Raw genomic sequence first — 19,439 nt, 5'->3', positions numbered from 1 at the left:
TAATTTACATTATTATTAAAAACTATCATTTTTTATTATCATTACTATTTTAATTATCATTATTATTTCAATTATCATTATTATTATTATTTTTTTAACAAATAAATATTATACTTATATTACATATAATTATATACTAAACATATTAACATTATTTTTATAAATATTACAAATAACAAATTATTGATAAAATACTAATATGCATATTAATATATTTACATGTATAAATATTAATCATTTTAAACATATACAAATTAAATACATATAACATATAAACTAAGATATAATATATATAAATTTGTTCGATTACAATTATATGTGTTAATATACATTAATGATATAGGTTCATGAATCCGAGGCCAACCCTACACTTGTTCAATATCGTAATATGTATTTTTACTACAAAATACATTAGGTGAGTTTCATTTTCTCCCTTTTTAATTGCTTTGCAATTTACATTTTTGGGCTGAGAATACATGCGATATTTTATAAATGCTTTACGAAATAGAGACAAGTGATTAAAAATGATATTCTGGGGATTGATGTGCTAGGTAATTTAGTTATATGTTATAAGAGCATATAAGCGCGAATCCTAAATGAAAGGACCCGTTCATATACATTATAAACGATTCACAATAGTTGATTACATCGCGAGGTATTTGACCTCTATATGATACGTTTTACAAACATTGCATTAGTTTTTAAAAGACAAACTTTCTTTACATCAAAAATTGACGGCATGCATACCATTTCATATTACATCCAACTATAATTGACTTAATATTAATCTTGATGAACTCAACGACTCGAATGCAACGTCTTTCAAAGTATGTCTTGAATGACTCCAAGTAATATCCTTAAAATGAGCTAATGCACAGCGGAAGATTTCTTTAATACCTGAGAATAAACATGCTTTAAAGTGTCAACCAAAAGGTTGGTGAGTTCATTAGTTTATCATAATCCATCATTTCCGTAATAGTAATAGACCACAAGATTTCAGTTTCTATAAATATCCGTACACTCGCAAGTGTATAAAAGTATTCTATAAGTTGTAGGCACCCAGTAACAAGCCTTAACGTTCATGTTTTACCCTCTGAAGTACACCAGATCAGGTGTGTTTAATATAACCTCGAAGTACTAAAGCATCCCATAGTCAGGATAGGGTTTGTCAGGCCCAATAGATCTATCTTTAGAATTCGCGCCTACCGTACATAGACAAGTAGTTTAATGTTACCAAGATAAGGGTATATTTCTGGTTTAAATCCACGTAGAATTAGTTTTAGTACTTGTGTCTATTTCGTAAAACATTTATAAAACAGCGCATGTATTCTCAGCCCAAAAATATATATTGCAAAAGCAATTAAAAAGGGAGCAAATGAAACTCACAATACTGTATTTCGTAGCAATTATGTATATGACGGCACTGAACAAGTGCATGGTTTGTCTCGGATTCACGAACCTATATTAAGTATATATATTTAAATGTTGGTCAATATCTGTCTAACAATTTTGGTCAAGTCGTAGTGTATCACAATCCTAATGCTCGAGACTGACATACAAAAGTCAACAAAAGTCAACTTGACCCAAAATGACTTTCAAAATCTATACATGTTTATTATATAACTTATATATAGTAGTTTTATATATTTAAATATATTTATCAGATCTTATTATACTAAATAATACAAGTCATTTATTAATAAATAAAAATTTATATTAAAATTCATATATGATAAAAATATACTTTTATATATCTCAAGTAATAAAATTTATAAAATTCACTTAATATCATAAAAATATAGTGGTATGTATTATTAATGTAATTACATTACGTGTGGTAAAAATATCTTTGTACGCATATTTATTTGATAAAATAATATTGATAATAATAATAATGATAAAAATAATAAAATGATAGTTTCAATAAAAATATTAATTTTTAGTAATAAAGATAATTTTAGTAATAACATCAACTGATAACAGTTATAATAATCGTTTTAATAATAATATTAAAATTAATGATAATTCAGTTGACCATATCTTTTAATCCGTTCATCGAAACCACACGATTTCTAAATGAAAAGTTATTAATTTTTTTCTTCAGCTTTTCAACGACATGCATATCATATAACTTATCTCAGTAGCATATGTATCAAATTCGTGATTTATCATAAACTATTTAACGACGAAACTAAGCATACAAACATGTATAATCATATATACTCGAGCACTAGTCAGGGATACACTATTAATATATAAAAGATAATATATGAATGCTCACGTATCAATATTGTGATTCAATATTGCAGGAAAGTACGTAGACGCAACGAAAATAATAAACGTTAGGTTGACCTCACGAGCAATACCCTCGATTAATACTCATAACCTTCATAGCTATAACCCATAATTTCCTTAGCTATATCCAATTTGAAAACTTATTTTGAAATCGTCTGAATATAACTCCGTCGTAGTATTTTATGTATACTAATAATATCTTGAAATAGTACTAAGTAAATATATATATATGTAATTCGATTGAGAGAGTTTAGAGAAATATATTTTCAAGTTTCTATGAAATAATGAAACCTATTGAATTCTATTTATAATAGATTTTTGAATTATTAAAGTGAATTATTAAAGTATGAATTATTAAAGTGAATTATTAAAGTATGAATTATTAAAGTGAATTATTAAAGTATGACTTATTAAAGTGAATTATTAAAGTATGAATTATTAAAGTGAATTATTAAAGTATGAATTATTAAAGTGAATTATTAAAGTATGAATTATTAAAGTGAATTATTAAAGTAAATTATTAAAGTTAAAGTAAAGTAAAGGTAAAGTTAAAGTATAGTAAAAGTATAAAACTATGTACGTATAATACGCGTATAAAAATATATAATATTAATTTAAATCGTTATATATATTTAATAAAATAAAATATAAATATCGTTATCTTTATCATACTGGTTAAGTAATGAGTTGTCAAAAAGAATAGATTTCTTAAATCACAGTGGACCTCATAACATAGGCCCGTAATCATATCATAATGTATCTGATAATTCAATCATTTGATATTATCTCTTAATTCTGTCGATAAATATATCGAAACAAATATGTTCATGTAAAGTATCATATATCTAATACTTTGTTAATGTTTTCAGTTAATATTATATATTATATATACATATCTATATACACATAATTGTTCGTGAATCGTCGAACACGGTCAAATGGTAATTGATTACATGAATGTAGTTCCAAACTTTTTAAGATTCAACATTACAAATTCTGCTTATCGTGTCGGAAACATATAAAGGTTAAGTTTAAATTTGGTCGGAAATTTCCGGGTCGTCACACTAAAGATAGATCTATCGGGCTTAACACCCCCATCCTGTAGGCTGCGCTAGACATAAGAGCTAGTAGGCGGATGTTTAGTACTTCGAGGATTATTTATACACTTGCGAGTGTACATATCCATCTTTGCGAAGATGACTTATTATATTATTGTTAAGGTTGGTGACTGAGGCCTCAACATAAGCAGAACGGTTTTATACACTTGCGAGTGTACATATATTTATATACGGAAATCTTGTGGTCTATTAATATTTTGAAATGATTGTTATGATAAACCTATGAACTCACCAACCTTTTGGTTGACACTTTAAAGCATGTTTATTCTCAGGTATGAAAGAAATCTTCCGCTGTGCATTTGCTCATATTACATGGAGTCGTTCATGGCATATAGAGGTCAGAACCTCTCAATGGGACCAACTGTTGAAGACTTCATCCAGATAGATTAGGATGGGTTACTACACCTTGGACTCAGAATGTTAACGTTAAAGTAAGAAGGATGATAATGTGATTATCATCAAATGAGTAAATCCCTCGGATTTAGAGTTATGTATAAAAGGACTTCAAATAAGATTTACAACTTTGAATCGTTCGAGTGATAGTGAGAGTTCGAGAACTCCGTATGAGAAATCTGACAGTCGCATAGTCAGGTATAAATAAATGCTAAAGCAGTGGCTTTCAACTATGTAATGATCGTTTGAATTCAGCCCTAATCGGCACGAGAGGAGGATACTTTAAAGTATGATGGAATCATTTCAGTTGCTACAGCAGTTCTTCAGAGGTAGTGGGTATAGCTCAAGTCACAACTTGAGATGGTGTATTTCACCCTTGATTTTTGAGTTGACAATAATCGGTTATTGTTTGAGTATGACACCATTACTTGCATGGTGCCAAGTAGTCTATTATAAGCGCACGAGTGCAGAAGTTTCTTGACTATGATAGTCAAACGTTACACATATGGAGATTCTATTCTTCAAATAGAAATTGTAATAGCGAACATGGGGTTTGTGATATCGACGTTTGAGGGTTCAAAAGTCGTACCAAAAGTGTAATAATAGAGAGGATCTGGATTTAACAAGTGATGATTAAGTAACCATTATCAGGAGATATTCATTTAGGATAAATGAATGTAAAATTTCAAGATTTGTTTGTTTACAATTTTCATGGTACATGAAAGTTTGTTAAATGAGTATGAGATAGATATATAGTTTGATTAGAATGAGTCCTTCGTATATACTAATATCAAGATTATCATTTTTCTCCTTTCATGCCCTTACATTTGGGTTTTTGGACAGATAGCTTGAGAGTTTTTCTTTGATTCACTTTCTATTCCATACGTCATGATATTGGAATAGTCCTATGAATTACCGGAATATAATCACGTCGGCCACCGTCATTATATTTCACTAATTCATATTTCCATTTCAATATCACTTCATAAGGTCAGGATATGTGATCAATGATGATTTATAGTGTGTTAAGGATAGCAGTGATCTTAGCTCGATCGACAACATGTCAGTTTTAAGCCAAAACTTGCACTTGGAAAAGTTTGCGTAGAGTTGTTCTTTTTCTTAAGGGTTCAAGAATGAATTTGCAAATGTTGCTCATGTTCCTTCTCACTCTTGGAGTAGATCGAAATTTCATCCATGAAAACAGTTACGAACTTGTCGAGTTATGGTTGGCTAGTTTTAAGTTGCAGTCTTTATAGACTTGGTCAACCTTCATATCTTTGAAAGTTATGGAAGTCGTGAAAGTTAGGAAATGGACGTAGTCAGACATCGTGGTAAGAGTTGGTGCAGTTGGGCGAACCATGATTCTTCACTACATAAGGGTGTATTGAAGTTTGATAAATCTGATATGTCATAAGTTTGAAAATTTTTTAAGCGAGATAAAGATGAATATGATATTAACAAAACACTTTATTTTATTAAGAACGAGGCATTAAATAAGCCTTTATTACACGAGTTGGAAATATGAATAGTTAAGGCATAGCCTTTACATGGATAAGAATTTGGAAAGATAACTTAGGAAATATTAAGATTGAAGTAGTCTTCATATTCCTTCTTCTCGTCCTCAACCTTCTTCGTAAACTTCTCAACTTTCTCATGCTTCGCCTTTTGTTTTTCATGCAGGAACTCGAGATTATCATAAAGATTAGTAACTTCATTGTTGATTACATGGTACTTGTGGTCCCTTATAGAAAGTTGATTATTCACGCGGTTTTCCTCCATCTTCAATCTAAGGTCAACATCTTCTCTTAGGTAGGAGAGAGATTGCTTCCCCCATCGGGTATTTCTATCACCTTCATACTTCACCAACTTTATCTCTTTCTTTAGTTCAGCATTTTCCTCCATGAGCTTCTTGATCGCTAGGTCTTTATAAAAAACATTATAAAAAACAAACGATAACTTCATCAAACCAATGAAGAGTATCGATAACAAAAATTAAATGAATATGATGTGAATTTAACGTGTCCCAATCTATATCCAATTTATTGAGATCCCTAATTATTGATAATGGTAATGGTAATATATGAAAATAATTGAGAACCATCACAAAGTACTATAAAAGCTATTATTGTTATTTAAGATAGCATAATGGTGAGTTTTGCTTTTGTGACGATCGCTCCAAATCCATATGGACGAACACGTCATTCATTGATTTCATTGCGAGGTATTTGACCTCTATATGATACGTTTTGTAAACATTGCATTCTTTTGAAAAGGCACACCATAAATGAATATTTAAATCAAAGGTTTTCGACATTTGATGATTTTTACATATAGACAATCACCATAAATAATAGTTTACAACAGTACATCCATTGACAATGCAGTCAAAATAAGATACATGGTGATGATTTGGTGAATGCAATGTTTCCTTGAAAAATATGTCATGTAAGACTCCATGCACATAGCTTGTCTAACATCTAAGCAAACAGCGGAAGACTTCTAGGAAACCTGAGAATAAACATGCTAACAAGTGTCAACACAAAGGTTGGTGAGTTCATAGTTTTAATGTTTCGTATAATCTGTATATAAAGGTGGATCACAAGATTTCAGTTGTTTCATCCAGAAACGTTTATAAAAATATTCTACAAGATTGAGCACCCTGGTAGCTAAACTTTAACGTTATAATAAGTACCCCTGTTTTAACATACATGCAACCAACATGTACAATACACGCAAACCAACGTGTACTAAACTCAAATAGCATACGTCTGTTTTATAGTTCAGGCTAGGGTTTCTATACCTGGAACAGACGGGGATGTCAAGCCCTATGGATCCATATACTACTACTCGCGCCCACCAGTTCTTATAACTGGCAGTTACTAGTTACCAAAGCTAAGGGATTTTTGGTTCAAACTCAGTGTAGAATTTAGTATGTACTTGTATCCATTGTGTTTAAAATAAAGTGCATGTATTCTCAGCTCAAAAATATATATTGCAAAAGTAATTAAAAATGGAGCAAATGAAACTCACCTTATCAGCATATAAAGTCGTTCATCGTAATGTGATCGAAACTCAGAGTATCGAATAACCGTAGATCTCAACGTATCAATATTGAGATTCAATATTGTAGAAAAGTACGTAGACGTAACGGAGATGATAAACACTAGGTTTGATTCACAAATATACCCCCGAACATTACCCATAACCTCCTTGGCAATAACCCATAATTTCCTTAACTCTAGCTTGCTCTTAAACTCGTTTTGAAATCGTTTGGACATAACCCCGTCGTAGTATTTTATGTATAATACTAATAATATTACTAATAAAAATAATAAGATTAATAATATTAATCTTAATATATATATATATATATATATATATATATATATATATATATATATATATATATATATATATATATATATATATATATATATATTTGAGAGACAGAGAGATTTGAGAAGAGAAAAAGTAAATAAATCCGAACAAAACTGCGAGCTTTATAGACATGGCCTGGTTCCCACTGCCATGCGATCGCATGGCTGGGTAGAAGGATTCCCATGCGATCGCATGGGGTCCTTTTCCAGCTCACAAAACTTTTGTCTCAACGTTTGTCGACATATTTTTATATTAATATATAATATATAATTTATATAATTAATTATATATTATATTAAATTCACGTGCATAGTTGACTTGAAATTTTTGTTCCGATAAGTCGTACGTCATTACTCGACTTATGTCCCGGTTTCGGTTTTTCGAACGTCCTTTCGTACACTGAGAAAACTGGCACTTTACCTTTCGTGACTCGTACATTTGTCAAAATATAGCCTTAAATTATCCCTAAATTATATCACTCAAAGTGTATCTTAAACTTTCGAGTGTTTTGGTCATTTACTTCTATAAATCATCGTCTCGTAGTATATACATATACATATATACATTTTTTTTATTTTGAAATAGTGTTTTCCTGTAGCAAGTTACTGTAGCAATTCACTTTTTACTGTAGCAAATAGTGATTTTCGAAAACACTGTAGCAATTCGAAAATACTGTAGCAAATTAGTATTTTACTTGTTTATTTTAAACGTTTTAATTCACTTATCTAAATATCAATCGAATTAACAAACGAATGTTACTGTCCTTTACTAAATAACTTGAAATCATATATATATATATATATATATATATATATATATATATATATATATATATATATATATATATATATATATATATATATATATATATATATATATATATATATGCACATTAAGTTATATATATATTGTTCGTGAATCATAGAGAACAGTCAAAGAATAATTGATTATATGAATATAGTTTCAAAACTGTCGTGACTCAATATTACAGACTTCGCTTATCGTGTCGGAAATGTTAATCATACAAAGATTAAGTTTAAATTTCGTCAGAAATTTCCGGGTCATCACAGCTTTTGATTATATTATAGATATAGATAGAATGCAGATAGAAATAGATCTTGGACCACATACAATGATTCCTTAAATGTGCGAACTTTGATGTACTATCATTCTAAAGTTAAAATATACATATATCGTTCTCTTAATATACATATATCGTTCTCTTCAAGTTCTATGAATCTAATTTTTTTGAATTGTTATCAGCATCATTATACAAGAGTTTTGAACCTAAGAGTTGGATAGTCTGTAAACGTTTTTATAACAAAGATATATCGTTATCCAATTGATTGATGTACAAAGTAACAAGAATTGTACCATACCAGTATAAAGGAGCGCATGCAACTTGTAGGCTTGTAGCATATGGACCCATGCAGTACCTTAACCAATTATCAATGAAAAGTCTATTATTAATAGTAACGTTTGTGAATATTCTAAAGAATATGGTTGAATGGTCCAAAAAGCATCCACGATGGTAAAGATTTTTAACAAAAACTTATTTAATTATTTTTTTAAACAGATTTCATATAAATTGAATAATCATTATTTAAGTGCTGAAATAGATTATAAAAGAACTAAATACATTACGCCTAATAAATAAACGAGCACCCCGTGAGGGTAACTGGGTAAACATCGGGTAATTAAATTTTTCGAGCGCGAGACATGGTACCAGGTGAATTGTGCATTATGCGTACGCTCTGGTCACCCTCACTCTCTGAACAATTTGACATAACCAGGTGTCGAACACAGGTGGTGTGCTTCATGGAGCAACAAGGTGACCACTTAAACAAGCTTACCAGTTGAATTGCGTATTATGCGTACTCTCTGGTCACACACCATTTCTGAACAATTTTGTCTAGATTTTTAACGACAAAATTATATTATATTATATATTATATTAAAACAAACAAGATGCTAGGAGACTAGACAATGGGCTTTGAAGTTAAGAAACCTAATGAACTTCAAAATAACTACTACTAGAGACTCGTATAAAAGAGTTAGCCAGGATATTGCTAAAAATGTTTTTTAAGTCATAAACGATTCCTTTTTTAGTTTTGTTGAAAGTTAAATTCTGTAGTAGTATTATTATATACAAACAAGAAAACCTACACCACACATATATGTTATTGGTTTTTTTATTTATTATTTTTATTTTATATTTCCACGAATATTTCATTTTACTTTACTGTTTTTTACTATAAAGAACGCTGAGTGTTTTGTTTCTTTAGAAAAGCAATAAGTATTCAGTTTTGCTTAGTATAAAATATGAAGTTCTTCTTTTTACAAAAATAATAGAGATGGAATCTTTGAAAATCAAATAAAGGACTTCATTCAATTTTTTATTTGAACAAGCTTTCCAATTTTCTTTTTTTTAAATAAAACTCTCCATAGCTCCCCCTTGTTTTAACCCATCGTGAGTCTCATCCGTCAGATGACATGGACCAACTGACGGACCCTATCTGGGCGTCAGTTTTGAGCATCCGTCGAACCACCAACACCAAAAAAAATTCGTCATTTTGCTTTTTGACCAATCAATGATTTTTCTAATTAATTTATTTCTTCTCACTTCATTTCACTTAATTTCCAGTCAGATTTTACCACATTACCATACCTAATATTTAACACAAAAATCTAAGACAACAATTAAAAAATATCAGAAACTAACATTGCCAAATCACAATCGAATTGCACTTTTTGGCCAAACTGCACGTGTTATTATCTCCACGATTGGAAATGGTCCTATAATTTCACCTAATATTAATTATTCTTTTCCGTCTTTAATGCAATCATACATACCATGAAAAATCATACAGTACATATCATGTTTGCTCGCACCTTACTCTAATATCATACACAATAACACAACCACCTAATTATACCGCTTTTTAAACTTGTATATACAACTGCTAGTAACATCAGTCGAGGATAAACAAACGAACCCCCGATTGCATTTCTAGGGTGCAGTTTTAAGTAACATCATCGATACATTTATTTACACGTGCCTTCAGTTTTCATGCTAATCATCGAGTAATAAATTACGCCGATTTAGCAAACCCAAGCTGCAGATTCCCATAGTCAAATACTGTGTGGTAAACTCCCATGAACACATCTCCAAGAATCCTGCATCAAACACAATATAAGTGATAAGCTGACGTTAAATTTAATGCCTGAAAATAAAATAAAAAATAATACACTTGAAATTGTAATATTTATAGCTGAATTAGTTTGTTTGTACAGTTTGAAGATGTTACTTACCAAAGAGGACCAGCAGGTGGTGGCACATCCAACGCCATGAAACCGCTGATGCAGACAGCAGCTAACCCTTCACCGGTTTTCAGGATGTACTGATAATTAAAGGCAACGATTACTAATTAGAATTATGACTCAGCAAACGTTGACTTTTTGGTCAAGTTGATTACTTTTGAAACTTCAAATTTTACATGGATTACTCAAGTATCAACAAAAATGTTTGGATCTAGGAGGAAAGCATGCTAAGGCATTACACCAAGAACGACGTTTATGCTAACGAATCATTCTATTAAATTTAATAGATGACTAAAACCAGTCCGATCAGGTTGTTGCACTGCCAATTTTTTTTGTGCATTTCCTGTTTCTATAAATTATTAATCTAGTAAAAGTGACCAATTAAACTATACCATAGAGGCAACTAATCCTGCTACGCCACGTACATCAGAGAATGGCGTCGGATTACTCGCCCTCCCGAGTGGCCTGAACAGGGAAAACCTTCTACTTTTTACCTATCTAAAGCGATTTTGGAGGTTGTATACCTTCAAAACGACTTTAACCAACTTCAACATGCTCTAATTTTTAAAAGTTATTATATAGTTCCAATTTAACAAGTTGGAGATCAAGTATTAACCAAAATGATCCATTTACTTGATCAAAGTTGCCACCCAGCATAACCCGTAACATCTTGAAGTGAATAACAATCGCTTTGACTGTAAAGGTCAAATTTACATCGACAAGCGTATTACTCCGTATAATTTAGAACTCATGCAGTTGAATAAGAAATGTACCTGTTCTGGAGTGAGGGTATAGAGTTTATGCCCAATGGTGAATGAAACGTTTGGCATCTTCGAGAGACTGTTGCAATCTATTACTGATTCTCCAGCTGGACTCGGTATCCTCTCACAAAGCTATTATTTAATGTGAATTACATTACATACATGTGCATGCACATATATACAAAGGAAAAGTGAAAAAGATTTTTTTTTTTTCCTTCCAAAAATCACCTTATCGACGTAACGTAGCACCACTTCCTTTGTCTCAGCTTGTCGTAACTGATTTTGCATCCAAATAACAGCCATTTGACACACTTCGCAGAGCACTGTACCCTGAATTCCCCCATTCTCTTTATCAACCACCGTTTCAATATTTGAACTGCAACAAGAGTAAGAGTCATTAGCAAAGACTGCTTGCAATTAACTATCAATCTAGTTATTTCATCCTGTAATCACGTTGACAAACTAATCTGTGTTTACAGATGAGCCTTTGCAACGTGTACTATAAATTTGTCCATATTGACCAAAACTTGTTTCCCGACCCACCCAAATTTCCAACTCTATAGGCGAGCCTTGCACTATAGCTACTTTTTTGTTGGTATACGTAAGCTAAAATCTAACGGATAACGGGACCAAAAGTGATATGGTTAAGGTGAATGCAAATTATACCTAACAGACTGAGCTCCGTTGGCAAAGCATAAACCAACCTGGGAACAAACTTTTTTAGGTGACACCTGAAAGGCATATATAATTAGATCATTCTGATCGACTTTGTACTGAAGCTTAACGAAGGGGTTAAAAAATGAAGACTGAAATACACACCCCAGATACTAGGAGATCCCATATCATGTCTCCGAACTCGTCGACAAGCAATTTGCATTCACTGCTGAGTACTCCTTCAGCCCCAATTGCATAGTTGATTTCCGTTACAATAGTCTGAAATATAGAAATAGTTAGATGCAGAGAAGACTACAAATTCGGGAGCTGTAAGAATTTGTTTCCGGTAAAGGTGACAATTTCGACCCATTAGTAAATTTGGTTGGATCTGGGTGAAGTCAATTTAACTAATTTGCTTACAGGAAACGGGTCAAATGGATAAGATATCCGCCCAATGTGTAGTATTTAGACATAAAACCTCCATTCTTATATTATTTAATAAAACTTCTATTATATTATAAACAAAATCATACAACGTTTGTAATTATAATTAACAAACTAATACTTCAAAAACAGTTGAAAATATTGGATACGATGTGGGTCAACTCAACTGACACTCCACGCTTCAACCCTTATCGATTTTTTACCCGTGCAGACCCGTAACAATTCAACCGGCCAGACCCACCCATTTTGCTACCAATAGTTATTGTAATAAGAAGTCAATGTGAAATACATACGGTTGGACCAGCGAGCAAGGATGTTCCAGAATCCACAATAGCAGCACAACCATCCTCACAGAATCCTAGAAGAAACAAAACCATAATAAAAAAGCATTACACAATACATCGCAATAAAGTTGTTATACTACCGAATATTATAGAGTTAAACTCACCTGTAGATTGGCCTCCGACAAGGAAATCTCCCATATCAAACTGCAGGACAATTATAAATCAACGTGCACGTCAATTAATGTTTCACAATAAAGTTGGTGCCAATAATACCATTTGTATATTTATGTATATGTACCTGCCAGTAACCCTTGTTAGTCACGGGAACATACGAGTGCTCCCCTACGAAATGTTTTGGGTCAACACCACCAAAAACAAGCTCACCACCCTCATTGTCCTTTTCATTACGGTTTAGCCAAAAAGAGAACACCTGTTCTTTTACAAGACCTTGTTCAATCATATTGTACCTGTAGTTAGTAGTAGAGAATGTGTCACAAACATAATACGAAAAATGAACTAAACCAAGTTCAAATTCCATTTAATATTTGATATAAAAAATGGATTTTTTTTAAAGTTTATCAATAAGTACCAGACTGGCATCAAGCCTCCAACAGAAATTTCCTTGAACCCGAGTCCAAATATTCCATCAAATTTACCCACTATGAATGATAAACTTCCTTCTTTCGTAACTTCAATGAAATCCTGAAATGTAATTAAATTTAGAGATCTTGAATGAAAAAAAGCATATTGATATGAAGATTCAGATATTATAACTTTATAATACTCACTTGATCTTCAACGCAAAGATCACCAACTTGAACTGTATCTTTACTGGAGAACCCAGAAATTGAACCAGATCCATAATTTATTTGCAAATTGTCCCCTAATAAATAAAATATATAACACACAAACACTAAGCTTCACCATTTAGCATCATCAATTCAACATTTATTAACCAAGTATTTTCTCAACCATAAACCATCGACCGAAAGTGCAAGTATTTACCTATTTTAGTGTAAGTAGCTGACTTTGTTCCCTTAAACCGGTTATGAAAATAGCAAGCAATCTGCAGACAATAAAGCACTTAACGTAAACCAAACCATGTTGAACTTTAATAATACATCGCAAATGAGATGTAACTTACAGAAAATATGCATTTGGATGATGGAACCCATAGGTTCGAACTACCAGTATCAAATATAACAGTGAATGTCTGAGGTGGCGAACCGATACCGATTTCTCCATAATATTGTGCATCCAAGTAGTTGGTTAAAGGGACTATATCCACTTCAGATTCAGTCAAACCAAGCAGCCCATTCTTGAGAGATTTTTCGTATTTGTCTCCTTTTCTAGCAGTTTTAATGCCATTAATATCTAACGAACGTTTCTTCATGTTGATTCTTAGCAACCCATCAGTTGAAGCCTCGAGTAAAGACAGCGTAAAAGCACATAAACACAAAGCTAACAACATATATCGGTTTCCCATGCTGAAGAATTGCCTGAACATTGTTGACGTTTTAGAAACCAAAGGTTGTCCGTTTATGTGTACATATACGTGGAGTGTAATATACTGTAAGGGTCTGTACCACAATTGTAAAATTCACATACAAGTCATAAAAGTTGGCCTTTGGATTATCGAACTTTGAAAACTCAATACGCTCAAATGTAACGCTTATGAGTTTATAAAGTTCGGCTAATTGAATTTATAAATTTTGATAAGCTGATAAGCCCGTACGCCATAAAAATGAATTTATTAAGCCTTTTCACACTATAAGAAGGTAAGGCCAGAAAATAAGCTAACCCACACATTCGTTACACCTATCAAAAACGCATAGGTCGAAACCCATAACCTGATGCTGTTAAGCCAATGGTCTAACCCAAATGAGTTTTTCGACGCGCGTTTTTCGCCCCGCATTTTCGGCGACCGTTTTCGACGCGTCTTTTTCAGGGCGCGTGTTCGGAAGAGATACATAAAAAAAAGATACAAATAAGAACAATTTTACTAGCCCGACCCGGGTGTTGACCCAACCCGACCCGTGTCTCGACCCAACCCGTTCGCCCCATTTTAATTCTGACCCATTTCGACCCATGACCCGTTTCGACCCAAACCCATTTGATATTTGACCCAACCCGACCCATATCGACCCGTTTGCCAGGTATAGTCTACTCATGTTTCAAGTAAAACACTTAACATTGCTATAAACAACCTGAAGTTATCTGGAGTAACTCACTAGCACAAGTCAATAAGTGTGACTCAGTCACAGACTCACAGTGACTGTGAGGTGATGGTACCTAACCCTACCATTTTACAGATCACAAATTTAAAGCCTAACAGCAACAGTAATTTAAATTGATTCCCTAAAAAAAAAAAAAGCATGAAGATTGTGTCAGATATAAAGTCAAACATATAAGTAGCGTGTTAAACAAATAATATCCATAAAAAATGGAGTATCTAAAAGAAACAGATGAAGCACTACAACTGAGCTTATGAACAGATTAAATAATAACAACGTAAAGTGTATAAACCTAGTAGAAATACAAGTTATGACACACTCATAAAATAAATAACAAACGATCGGATTACAAGAAACTGGAAATCAGCAGTTGATTATAATACAAAAACGTAGAAAGACATAAATAAAAAAAATAAATAAAAAATTGTGATCAAGTAATTTGATGAGAAAAGCTACCTACCAAAAGAGTAAAGAGAAGAGCAGTGAAGGAAGGCAATGGTGACTGGGTTTAAATTTAAACAAAGAAAGAAAGCAGGTAGCTGGGACCAATGAATAAATAAGATTTCAAAAATGTGGATTGGATTTTGATCAGATATTTTCATTTTTCACCTTCTTGAATGGGTGCTTTTTAAGAAGCCACGTGCATGTGCCAATCACGTGGAGAATTACGGACCCGAACAAATACAAATACAATTATCTACCCTATATTATCTGTTGTAAATTTAATAGTTAAATATGGATGGTAATTAGTCAAATATGGATAGTAAAATTTGTACTATATATATGTGCATAATGTAAGTTACAAAAACACACATATACATTAAATACATCACACCTCTCTTCAACCTCTTTCTCTCCTATATCTTCTACAACACATCTCTCTTTTGTTGGTTCTTTCAATTTGAATATATTGAACCAGGCCACTAAAGGTAGTTATAAGCCTACTGAAATATAACACGTTATCAGCACGAAGTGCTCCGTATAATCAAGGTTTATCTAAACAAGCACACGTCACTAATCAAGGTAAGAAATTATCTAACTTTTATTAACTTCACTAACATTTATATTTATGTTATTTAAGTTATATATGATCGGTTATACCGCCTGAATTATATTTCTGTAATCTAACTTTTATTAACTTCACTAACATTTATATTTATGTTATTTAAGTTATATATGGTCGGTTATACCGCCTGAATTATATTTCTGTAATCTAACTTTTATTAACTTCACTAACATTTATATTTATGTTATTTAAGTTATATATGGTCGGTTATACCGCCTGAATTATATTTTCTGTAATCTAACTCTTATTAACTTCACTAACATTTATATTTATGTTAATAAGACCTCATGATTGTACGCAACACGTCATTTGACAACACGGTACCATGGGTCGAGATTAATTCCGATCAATACGAATACGATGGGGTCTTTATATGTTATCTAACATTTATGATTACTTATGCAATTAATCATTATTTATTTCATGCATACTAATGTTTATTCTTAGAAGTAAATCTTAAAAGTTAAAATAAGAAAAAGTAGTTTGTATTTTTATTAAAAGTAAATCTTAAAAGTTAAAATAAGAAAAAGTAGTTTGTATTTTTATTAAAAGTAAATCTTAAAAGTTAAAATAAGAAAAAGTAGTTTGTATTTTTATTAAAAGTAAATCTTAAAAGTTAAAATAAGAAAAAGTAGTTTGTATTTTTATTAAAAGTAAATATTAAAAGTTAAAATAAGAAAAGTAGTTTGTATTTTTATTAAAAGTAAATCTTAAAAGTTAAAATAAGAAAAGTAGTTTGTATTTTTATTAAAAGTAATTCTTAAAAGTTAAAATAAGAAAAAGTAGTTTGTATTTTTATTAAAAGTAAATCTTAAAAGTTAAAATAAGAAAAAAAAATCTTGTCCTTTATATTACTCATACGCGTTTTGATATAGTGACTTTATTCGTTAACGTCAACTAACAACGTTACAACGGTCATATATACATAACGGTTGTTAACGTCAACTGACGACGTTACAACAACTATATTTTTCAAATATAAAATAAATATATCCGTTTTCACATTTTCACAAATCAATCTTCATTTTTCAGATTACTACTCTCAAAAAGTTTTTGTAAAAATGATTCACACAAGGATGATTTTTTCTATTGTATTGGTCATATTAACTATCATCATTGTTGCTAATATACCACCGGGTGAACCTATATTCTATCATGCCCTTGTGGTTTTATTATTTGTAATCATACCATTATTCTGTTGTTTGCTACTTATGAATTTAAAATGATTCTAATTTCATTTTATTATTTGTCTATGAATAGAAGTTGATTATGATTATGATTTATGTTATTCATCTTTTTGATAATAGAAAATGTCGAATTTGAAAAGGCTTAAATCTGCTCATTTAGAACAAGTGGGAACAACTACTTAACATGGGTTATGAATGTAGAAAAACATCTCGAATCAAACGGTATTTTAGAAACCCTGAATGAAAATAATAATTATTCCGAACAAGAGAAAGCAATAGTAAGTATTTTTCTTAGCAAACATATTGACGAGTCCTTAGAATCTACATATTATATGATCGAAAATCCAAGTGTATTATGGAAAATACTCAAAGATAGATACGATATTAATTATCAAAAAATAATAATAATAATAACGGTGATCCATGAAAGAATAAAATTAAAGATATTAGTAGACGCTCTTATAAGAATTCCGGAGATTCTTATTAATGATCTGGTAACGTGGATCATCAGTCTAGTATTTCTTGAATACATGAACATCTTGTTTAGCTCTACAAATAAGTCCCAAAAGAAAAGAAATCGAGAGTGAATCTGTTGACAAATCTTGATTAAATTAACCCTGAGCTACCTTGAGACTTGAATGGTTTGAATTTTCTAAGATGCCTAGTTTTTTTTATGTATCACTCATAAATAAATGGTTTTAGACCATAACGCATATGTTTTATTAAGTGTTATCTTTTATGTACTTCAGATTATAACTTGTTTGCAGGTAATATAATTTGATTATCTTGCTGAAATATAACTCATTATTTGCTTATCTTATTTGAAGTTTTAGTATGAATCCTGCTGAAATACAACATCAATTAAATGGTAAAGACCTATGTATTGCAGATAGTAGTAACATACACACTATGACAAATCTAAGAAATATTTCATTGATTTAAATCAAATGAAGGAATTATAAATACTATATCAGCTCTTGCAAACTTGATATAAGGAACGAAAAAGGCAAAATTTCATATTACCAAATGGTACGAATTTTTTGATAAACAATGTCTTGTTTTCTCCCAAATCAAAGAGAAATTTGTTAAGTTTCTCTGATATATATCATAATGGATATGATTATCAGTCAATGATAATCGAAAATAAGAAATATCTATGTAGCACCGAAAAGCGCATATGATAAAAAGCGCATATGATGAAAAGCGCAGCGCATAGGATTAAAAGCGCATATGATAAAAAGCACATATGATGAAAAGCGCAGCGCATATGATTAAAAGCGCATATGATAAAAAACGCATATGATGAAAAGCGCGGCCCATATAATTAAAAGCGCATATAATGAAAAGTGCATATGACGAAAAGCGCAGCACATATGATTAAAAGCGCATATGGTGAAAATGATATATGATGAAAAGCACATATGGTGATTAATGAAAATCACATATGGTGATTAATGAAAAGCACATATGGTGATTAATGAAAAGCACATATGGCGATTAATGAAAAGCACATTGAGAAATAATCACCAATGTTTCTTGAAAGAATTCAAGGGTATATATATGGACCAATTCATCCATCATGTGAACCATTTTTCTAATAGACGCATCTAACGCATGGTCTCATGTTTGTGTGTTATCAAGCCGTAATATGTCATTTGCAAAGTTTCTTGCACAAATTATTAAATTAAGAACACATTATTCTGATTACACCATTAAAAGGATGAGACTTGATAATGCTGGTGAGTTAACATCTCAAGCTTTTAATGATTATTATATGTCTACAAGGATTGTTGTTGAACATCCAGTTGCTCATGTGCATACACAAAATTGGTTTAGCTGAATCAATAGATAAACGCTTACAGCTAATAACTAGACAATTAGAAATGAGTACAAAACTCTCAATATTTATATGGGGACATGTAAATTTACATGATGTGATATTAATTCGCATTAAATCAAGTGCAAGTTATAAATATTCTCCATTACCAACTTAATTTTGGTGGAGACCGAATATTTTCCATCTTAGAACATTTGGTTGTGCAGTGTATTTTTAATTGAACAATCACAACAAATGGTTCCTCAAAGAAGGATTGAAATATATGTTAGATATGAAACATCTTCAATCATAAGATATATTGAACCCATGACGGGTGATGTTTTTACAGCAAGTTTTGTCGATTGTCACTTTAATGAAACATTGTTCCCTATATTAGGGGGAGAAATGAAATATAAATAAAATGATGTTTCATGGTGTGAACATCAATTAAGGAATATTGATCATCGCACAAAAGAATGCGAAAAGAA

General features: G+C 31.2%; 1 protein-coding gene across 1 annotated transcript; it reads right to left on the bottom strand.

Moving 5' to 3' along the window:
* Positions 1-10,039: 10,039 nt before the first annotated feature.
* LOC139885826 (phytepsin-like) lies at positions 10,040-15,472 on the bottom strand. The gene is made up of 14 exons (XM_071869611.1): positions 15,343-15,472; positions 13,793-14,147; positions 13,654-13,714; positions 13,437-13,531; positions 13,238-13,350; positions 12,947-13,115; positions 12,813-12,852; positions 12,658-12,722; positions 12,086-12,199; positions 11,933-11,997; positions 11,495-11,642; positions 11,279-11,398; positions 10,497-10,585; positions 10,040-10,361 (listed from the first exon to the last, which is right to left on the bottom strand). The coding sequence occupies exons 2-14, from the start codon at positions 14,132-14,134 to the stop codon at positions 10,277-10,279; spliced, it is 1,506 nt and encodes a 501-aa protein (XP_071725712.1). The 5' UTR covers positions 14,135-14,147; positions 15,343-15,472; the 3' UTR covers positions 10,040-10,276.
* Positions 15,473-19,439: the final 3,967 nt, after the last annotated feature.

Source organism: Rutidosis leptorrhynchoides, chromosome 1 (assembly GCF_046630445.1).
Source record: "Rutidosis leptorrhynchoides isolate AG116_Rl617_1_P2 chromosome 1, CSIRO_AGI_Rlap_v1, whole genome shotgun sequence".
NCBI lineage: Eukaryota > Viridiplantae > Streptophyta > Magnoliopsida > Asterales > Asteraceae > Rutidosis > Rutidosis leptorrhynchoides.
This window is presented reverse-complemented; position numbering and strand designations above follow the sequence as displayed.